Here is a 9485-nt window from a genome sequence, read left to right as displayed (position 1 = left end):
AACAAAGGATAAGTTTAACAAATGTAGCATAAATGTTGAATCTAACAAAGGATGCTGGCAGGAAAAACATGCTGCCAGGTAAACTAGAATAATGCAAACATGAACTATACAGAAAAACAGGAACTTTAAAGTGACATGATGTGGTGCCAAGGGGATGACCAGGAGGGGGTGGGTTTTAAGCAACCTGGAGACAGTGGCTAGCGGCCTTCAATTTTCCTCAATCACTTCCAGCTCAGGCTGTCCTCGTGAACTGTTGGCACATATCCCTACGTAAAGTAATACTCTGTAATTTGTATGTATTCATTCACAGGTATTTATGATTGTAAGCCCTACATTGAGATCCACAGAAAATGAACTGGCAGCTGTACTGATTGATCATCTCATCAAATCATTAAGCATAATGGTCTGATTTCAGCTTCTCAAATGAGATAACTAGCTGATTTTCTCTGTAAATGAATACATTTGTGCTCTGTGGAAATGTTCATATAGAAATGATATATGTTATGATCAAGGCTCTCAAACACTGAAGCAAACATGTCTGAGTGTACAATGAATCACTGTGTGTATACACATCTGGTCTTTTATCTGCATTTCTGTTTGTGTGTGCGTTTATAAATCAGCCGCCTTTCTCTTGGGAGCTGAATATAGATTTTGACAATCGGTTTATCAAATTATATTGGCGGGTCAGTGTGGGAGAGCGCAGTTGTGTGGGTTTTGGCTAGCATGTTTGATTTTGTCTCAAGAAAACCGTCTTTTGTGTCTGGTACCAAAATACTAGTCTCTGTCATCTGTGTCAGCCTCTTTCATAAGTATCGGTGAATTTCAATGATTTCTGGTTTTGCCGGTGACCCCTTGGCTCATCCTCAAGGACCCATCAGGCCCCCCAGAGCCCACTTTAAAAACAAAAATGGCTTAAGCACTTTGAAGAATGGCGTTCAGTAGGGATACATCACATTATCCTTCAGATGATATATTACATAGCCAGCAATGTTCGCCCTCTGGCTGCGTACAGTGGAATTGCAGCCTCAAAAGGATTTCAGTCCACAGCTTTTCCTCCTATGAAGCTCGCCTTTCATGTCACTACAGTACTTGTATGTGCAGACGCAGCCAACCTCTTCGTCATGACGCCACCGAGGCTGGGCTCAGAGGGCTCCGATCATAATATTTAACACACCCACCCTGGGATGAACACTTGGAAGGAAGACAAGGCGGTGTAAAGGTGGTTGTGGGGGGGACAAATGACAACCAGGATCCCTGCACCTGCCAGCCAGTCTCTGATTTGACTTCAACGAGGCTCGCAGACATCAGGAACGGGACAGCATCCAAGCATCTCGGCGGATCACCTGTCTCTTTTGTTTAATGGAATTTCCTTTTTAATTATCAATGTATCCTAAATACAAGGAAGGCCATGTTTTTGTGGACTAGAGCAATCTCTCCCATTACTTTTTTCCCCAGTTATGACACATTTGACATCTCACTTCGTGCTGGCAGCAATACAAGGAAGCAGATTTGAGGAAGAATATCGGCGCTTTTAACAGGACCATCCCTCCTCCTTCTTAACGATTTATTTGGTGGTCCGTCCTCCTGACACTGTATCCTGTTCAACAAGGCAATGAAATAAGAGCACTTCTTGAGTCGCTGCCAGTGAAGTGTCCAGAGCTCGCAATGTGTCCTTCAGTCCACCTGTTTGTCTGGGAATGAAGAATTTGGACTATTGTAAAAAGAAGAAAAAAAAGATCTATATAAATTAAAAAAATAAAGACTGAGCACATCATGGAGTTCCTAACATAGGCTGACGCGCATTATGTGTGCAATGATCACAGTAAATCTCCAAGCCAACCTCGCTGCTTTGTCATCGCATAACAGTGTTGGACATCAATGTCGGTGCCGTAAGGTGCGCTGCGCTTAAAGCTTACTCTGCGTAAAGAAAAAATAATATAAATATGATATTGTTTCGTAAATTCAGAGTGTTGATACTTATGGTTTTTTTGGTAGCGTGCACCATGCACATCATGATAGACTTGTTACCGAAACTAGAGAAGCGGGCGGCGGGAGCGGACAGCGGGGACGGCGGCTGTCAGTGCGCTCACCACCCGGCCGGGGAGGCGCAGGGCTGGGGGAAGCAGCGCGCCAGGTCGGCGGCTGAAGCGGGCTGGCCTAACAAGCACACGCTGAGAATCCTGCAGGATTTCAGCAACGAGCCGAGCTCCAACCTCACATCGCATTCCCTGGAAAAGATCACAGCAGCCGGGGACAGAGCGGAGTCCTTCAAGCGGATGAAACCGTCGGCGGGGAAGGCGGAAGACCACAAGCCGCTCATCGGAGACGCCAGCGGGGGTCGGACCGTCCCTGCCCACGGCGTCTCCCGACTCTCGGCTCTATTTGAGCATCCTTTATACAAGGTTGACCTTCCTTTCCTCACGGACGATGACACTTTGTTTAACGTCAACACTGACATCAGGTTTTATCCCAGAGCAACAGGGAACCAAGTATGGTAAGCTGATGGGAATTTGTTCAACTTAAAGGGTTACAAGTGGCACAGTGATCATTCAGCCGGTTGTAAAACATATTTGACTGTTGATGGGAAGGTTGATGTGTTGCAAGTAAGGGAGTAGAAGTACCTGAGGGGATAGTACATGTTTGCTTAATAAAGAAATATAGGCTTTAAGTAGCCTTGTTATCTACATTGAAGTAGTTGAATTCAATTAGCTCTCTTGCTTTCTAATGTTTGTCCAATTTGCAACTAATTTGCATAATGCCCATGCAGGCATACACATCATGAGATATCTGCCTGTGCACATGTATGTCTGTCTGTTTAAATCAAATCGACCAGCAGACAGGTTCTTCCATCCATCCAGTCAGTTTTCTCTGCCTCCAGTATAATGTCCCCTCATGCATCTGCTGAACAATCTCATCTCTCCTATTCCCATGTCATATGAGTTACCATCCTGCTTGTTTTTATATATATTTTTATATATATATAAATAAAACTGCATTATAGCCTCAATAGTAACACATTTATGATTAATTCCTTCATCATTTTGTCTGATACAGTTGGTCTAAGAGACTGTAACCATCAATTACATAGACTAATACAAATAATCTGAACAGGAATATGCTTACACCACAACTTCTTCTTAAACCTCATCTCCTCTCCCTGTTTTTCAGGCACAATGAGGAGGGGAATGCAGAGGAGGAGGAGTTCTCTCCAACTGGAGAGGTGACAGCAGAATCGTACCCCAACTGGTTACGTTTCCACATTGGCATCAACCGCTACGAGCTGTACTCCAGGCACAGTCTTGTGCTGGACGCACTACTAAAGGACCTGGTCACACAGAGGATAACCAGCGTGGGTAAGTCACGGAAAAGCTATGTAACCAAGGTGTGTGTGTTTGTAAGTGTGTATATGTCAGTCTATAAGTTAGGCTGAAGTATTGGGCCAATTTATTCTGGTTAACTGTAGGTTGAAGAACTGGTAGCCCACCTAAAATATTTTTATTACAGTAATGTGTCTTAATGAAAAGTTTTACTATCCTGTGACAAAATGCAACTTCAGATGCTTTTCCACCCTGGCAAAAGTGCAGTTCTGTTGGGTAAATACAATAAAAAATAAACCTAAATTAAGTCTTGGGAGCTGTATCAAGCCATCAGAAACCCAAACTGGTTAAGCCCCAAAGAGTGAGGTGTGTGCACCTGACTTCCTGTGCATAAAGTGCGCATGTGTGTGAGAAGGAGGCCACAATGACACACATATGGTCCTTATCTGCATTTCTGCTTATGTGTGCGAGTCTGTGTTCAGCCACCTTTTCTCTTAGGAGCTTAATGTAGATTCTAACAATCCATGTTTATCAAATAATGTGGGTGTTTCGGTGTGTGAGAGCATGTGTGCTTTAGCCAGCATGTTGGTTAAGGCGTGTTACAGCTGCTAAAATTATATAAAGTACACATATCCCATAAAGGTCCCACCTGCATTTCATTTCACCTGATCAATCGCAACTTTTGAAGGCGAACATGCGCTGTTACTAAATTGAAAGTAAGGATGGGTTAACAGATGGGTAGGAAAGGATGATGCATGCCTAAATAACTTCACACATAGCTACTAAACAAACTTGAGCATTAAGACCAGCTTTGAAAAATCTTGTGAAAAAAAGTAAATATGTCAAGGTGCCATTAAAAATAACATTAAAAATAAGTCTTTTCTGTACATTATTTGACTGCTGTCTGTGTTTTTTTTGTAAGAGACCGGTCTGTTATAAGACTGATTTGTATTTTTCTCCACTGTTTTTGCTGTAAATGATACACTAAATGTACTAAATAAATGTACTTCATTGTAGTTTTTTTTAAATGATCATGATGCCACCATGGCAAAATCTCCTCTGTGAAAGAGGTGTTGTCATTTTTGCTATTGTGGCTTTATACAAACTGGACAGTGAATACCAAAATATCCTTCACTGGCGCATGTTGTTATCTCTGTCTCCCTGTGCATTGTATTTCTCATTGACACTGTCTCCACTGTCTTATTGTTACGAGTCCCTCAGGCAGCTCAGTCATTCATCACTCATGCTACACACCTCAGCCTACACATAGTAGTTTGTGTGTTTTTGGTCCCCTCTGTTTATAATATATAAACCATCAATCTGTGCCCAGACAGACACACCTATAAAAACACTGTCTGTATTCTGAAAAGTGCTGTGTGTGTGTGTGTGTGTACCTGGAAGCATGCATTACAGCTTTTGTGCACCGTAATTGGTGCACACACTTACTACCTATCTGTTTCACTATAATTACAAAACCAAGACGGCATTAGAAAGTTTCCCTGTTCAGCATTTTTCTGCGCAATAGTGCTGCCCTCCCTCCTCTGTTTGTCTCTCTGTGGCCTTTTGTTCAGTTTTCAGCTGGACTCGTAAATCATACGCACAGTACTGTAAGGTGGCACAGGTAAGAGCAGGGTGGATTTATCATCATGGCACAAGAGGGGAGGGGAATCTGATGGTGGTGGGCGAGATTTAGAAACGATGACATCGATTCATTTGTTGAGAAACAGAGCAAGAGATGGATGGTTAGATCAACAGAGACACATACATTCACGCACAGATACTGAGACAGATGGCCTTTAGGTGAATCAAAAGAATGTCTGGTTGAAGTTTGTGTTCTGTTGTTCAAGTCCTGTCTGATTGCATGTCAGCACAGATACAATCCAGAGAAACAATCAGCTGAGCTTTGCCAGGGCTTTTTACTTTTCCCAGGGGATTACCTTTTGTAGTTTCCAATAAGAAACAACATTTTATAAACGTCCAGAGCAGAGAATTGAGGTCAGCTCCTTTTTGGAGGATTGTGGCTTATGGGTTCAAGGTCACAGCATTAAAACATAGTCCAGTCATTTGCAATCTCTCAAAGGTTTTAGGCTCGCTGTATAGCTGTACCAAGTTTAAAGATTACTCTAGGGCACTATCTACTTGACCTGGCTGCATCAAATCTGGCACGTGTGTCTAGGCCTAATGCTCTCAGTGCATTCTTTGGTTTTGATTTCACTCAATATCCATCCTCTGTGAAGCACTGTGAAGAACAGGCGCCTATGCAAAGTTACGTAGGTTGTACTTTGTGCAACAGTGGATGTACAAAAGCTTTTGAAAATGAGTCACGGTAAATGGGGAGGCTTGGGTTATGTTGATATTGGGGTTAGGCAGAAGCTGTGTGAAGCTGTGTGTTGTGTCATTTGCTCAAGTTAATGCACTGTAATAAATGGGCAAATCCCCCGAAAGCCTGTCCATTATGACAGAAACACAAGGCATTTAGACAGGCCTTGCGGCCTCTTTGTTAGAGCCGGAGGCAGGCAGGAAGCTCACAGTCAGCCTCTGGGAGACACCGTGGACATGAATGATAGTCAGAGATGTGTGCCCTGCCTCCTCTCCCTGGGTACAGGAGGTCAGTTTGGTGGGAGTGAGAGAAGAAGTAGTTTTTGAGAGTTTAACACTACACTGCACTATAATACTATAATAATACGCTGCTGAATTGTAGTTTGAACTTCATGTGTTAAAAGTGAGTGGACTTCTTTCACTCAATTGCTGTGCGTTTGTTGTCTTTTCAAAACACATGCTGTTTTAAAGACAGTCAGTCTGTTACACTCAGACAAATTTCCAGTTTCATTCGTCCATCAAACCCAGAACTAGCCATAGTTGTCAGCAGATGCTTTTCACGCCACTTTTGTCTCTCAGTCACTCCTAACTGCCACAATTGCACTTTGATTGTACAGTGTCTGGCAAGTTGGTCAGCAGATGTGAGAGCTCTATTATGCAGTCATGCAAAATTGCGTCCTCCAAATTGGCAAATAATGAAACAGCTGTGCATATTTGTGTGTGTGTGTGTGTGTGTGTGTGTGTGCTTCAAATACTTATCTAACATCTTGATTGTTTTTCTCTCAGCCATGAAATCAGGGGGCACCCAGCTGAAGTTGATCATGACTTTCCAGAACTATGGACAAGCTCTGTTTAAGCCAATGAAGTAAGTAGCACAGATAATCTACAGTTACATATTACACTACACCATTGGGTATCGCAGATACGATCATTGTTAAAGTACCCATCTAAAAGCAGTTTCTCTGCTTTGAACATATTGCTCAGATTTCAGCAAATTAGCATTTCCCCCTAAAATAACTAACATAAAAAATCTGTTTGACACTTACACTTGGTTTGATGCGCCCATTTGTAATGCACATGTTTCAAGAGGGCTACAGGAAATCTCATCTGAATAAGTGCCAAGCACTGTCGCTGCATCTTTCGGTGCGTTCCGATACACAGCTCTCCCCTCTGTGTGATCTTTTTCTGTCTGCTTTTTAATTAACATCAATGGGCTTATGTGTTAATTAAAATGAGCATTGAGCCATCGTCAAGACGTCTTTGGGGAGGCATACGTATATGCTAGCAAAGGCGCGAGGCACATGAAAAAGAAATACCCGCCCTCTCAGCTGTCTAAGTTTTGCCCAATGAATTCCCATGCAGACGCAGATGAACAGCGTCCAGTCCAACTGGGCAGCAATCAGAAGTTATTGCTCAGGAGCCTGGTTTAATTGCTAAGAAATGCAGAATGTTTTTTTCTACATGAGAGCCTCAGTGGAGCGTATTCCATTCTGGGAGAGAGAGACAGACAGAGGGGGTGTTTGGGTTTTTCTCGCAGAACTAGTGATTGATACTCGTGTAAACTGTGTGTCACATCCTAACAGCCTGCATGGGTATAGTTTGTGATGATTCTTTTTTTTTTTTCAAGTGAACCAAGCCCATTACCATACCAGCCAAAGCCACATTAGTGGAAGGAAAATGAATTCAGGCCCATGAGTCCAATATCAGCTTGAAAATGAATGATGAAATGGTGCTACTGAATATCTTTTTACCGTCAGGGCATGATTTATGGAGAGGCTGCAACATTTATTCAAGTTCATTCACTTAATGTTTATATCCCTTATTCAGCTCCTCTTCACCTGAATGGAATGGAACTTTGTAGCTTAATATATACACAAACACCGCAGCAGTGGCAGTTTAGAGTGGTACATGAGTCAATTTTCTGTGTCCTAACTTGGCATGTCCTTTCAAGGTCAATCAGTCGATGAATTATGAGATCATGAGGCGTTGTTTACAAAATTAGCCGCAGAGAATATGGTCCAAACAGTGGCAATCTGAGCATCTATTGTAGCCTTCATACACGCAAACCTTTCAACTCAACAGCACCCCCCAGCAGGCATCAATGGCATAGTCATATCTGACAAGAACGGAGATTACTCTGTGTTTGTGTGTGTTTGAATAGATATTTGACTGGACTAGCCATTCAGGGGCCGCTTCTAGGCAACATGGACAATATGTGTGCATGCATGAGTCCTGTGTGATGGCAGGACGGGTCAAAGGAGGAGGAGAGAGTTGTGAGGTGTGGTCGGGCCAGGATGCTCTGATCATTACGTGGTATTAACAGTATCAGGGGAAAGTCATACATCATCAGCAGTCATGCAATATCTTATAATAATACGTGCATTATGTAGGTTTCATTCTGTTTTGTCAAGCAGAACACAGATAATGAGTCCCTTAGGAGTGAAGGGTGTGTCAACTTATGAAATGCTTTTGACTTCTTCAATTGGTAGATGATGAATTTTACTTTTATATCTGAGTATTTGAATAGTATGCCTGTTGCCACATTTTTTCAATATACCTTTAAGCCGAGATTGCAGCCTTAGGTTCAGAGTTTGAGAATCTAAAAAGTAAATTAATGAATTGTACGCGCTCTGAGTTTAATTTTAAAACTTAAATTATGTTATAAACTTAGCAGGGTTTGGAATCATAACACTGTCCAGTAAAATGTAAAAGAAAAGTGCTCATTTCTTACAGATATAAGTAAAACGGTCTTTCTTGGTTGCTGTCAGAAACAGTTTTGACAGTAATTACATGTCGGTTTTATGAATTACATGCTACAGATTCCAGCAGCTCTTTATTTAGCCTGTCATACTTTATTAAAACTCCTTGCTTTGACTGTCACAATCATCTGTCTCCAGTGTTTACAGATATTACACAAAAGTCCCAGAGCAGAAATACAAAAATATCAGTTTTCTGAGAGAAGTAATGTAGAAAGATAACCTTTGTTCTACTTTTGTCAACGCATATCGTGAGGTTTTGTTGTTTCGATCATGGCATTGATGGGTCCCACTTTTATTTTAAGATCTGTGGTGCATTCTGGGTACTGTAGTTCAGAGTGTTGCTGTGTTGCATTAGTATTTTTTTTTTCTTCACCTGTCCCATTATGCAGCATCAAGTGGTGCTTCAAAGAGGTTTTGATGTTTCAGGCTTTCTTTGAGCCGAATGCAAATCTGTACACAGGCATGGGCCAGGAGACTGCACAAGCTGACAGCTTGCCAGACACCTCCACATGATGTTTTCTCTGCACAGCCCTGGGAAAAAAGTTTGGAGCTCCGATTTATCTGTCTGAAAAATTCTATGATTCTGTTTGGTGATTTAAAGCGGGTGCCCACAACGGGTTAGAAGATGCTTGTGTAGTTTTTCAAACTGCAATTTAGTTAAATGTTTTAGGTCACAACGTCTTGTTTTCCCCCCACAAAAATGGATCGCCTCTGATTTTTATGCCAGCAAAATGTTTGTGATCCTCCCAAGGATTTTAATCTGACAATCAAACATGTACAAATATAGTTCCACAGTTATGGATATTGCAAATTACAGTAGGTAAATCCATGCAAAACTGCCTCTACACTAACCATAATGACTTGACTACCTAAGAGTAAAAAGTGGATGAATCATAGTGGTGTCACCATGAGAAAATCTTTCCTTTAGTCAACAAACATATATACAAAATGATTACATTTGGACCAAAGATGGGGTTATCAGAAGGATGTGAGTTAAAGGCTGTAGAGGATAGAGAGGAAGGAAGGAAGCTGCATGTGAAGAGAGAGAGGGCTAGTGTTGGAAGACAGATGAGAGGCAGGGATAGACCAG

The 9485-nt window shown here is 41.9% G+C and overlaps 1 protein-coding gene across 1 annotated transcript in view; it reads left to right on the top strand.

The window, feature by feature from the left end:
* Positions 1–1075: 1075 nt before the first annotated feature.
* The window catches only part of fam20ca (FAM20C golgi associated secretory pathway kinase a), a 34292-nt gene continuing 25882 nt past the window's right edge, over positions 1076–9485 (top strand). The window contains exons 1-3 of the mRNA XM_078269867.1: positions 1076–2494; positions 3169–3353; positions 6423–6501. Of these exons, the coding sequence (XP_078125993.1) occupies positions 1944–2494; positions 3169–3353; positions 6423–6501 (815 nt within the window). The 5' untranslated portion in view covers positions 1076–1943. The remainder of the gene's footprint in view (positions 2495–3168; positions 3354–6422; positions 6502–9485) is intronic.

This window comes from Sander vitreus, chromosome 15 (assembly GCF_031162955.1).
Source record: "Sander vitreus isolate 19-12246 chromosome 15, sanVit1, whole genome shotgun sequence".
Lineage (NCBI taxonomy): Eukaryota > Metazoa > Chordata > Actinopteri > Perciformes > Percidae > Sander > Sander vitreus.
Note: the sequence above shows the minus strand (reverse complement) of the source record. Positions and strands in the feature narration are given on the sequence as shown.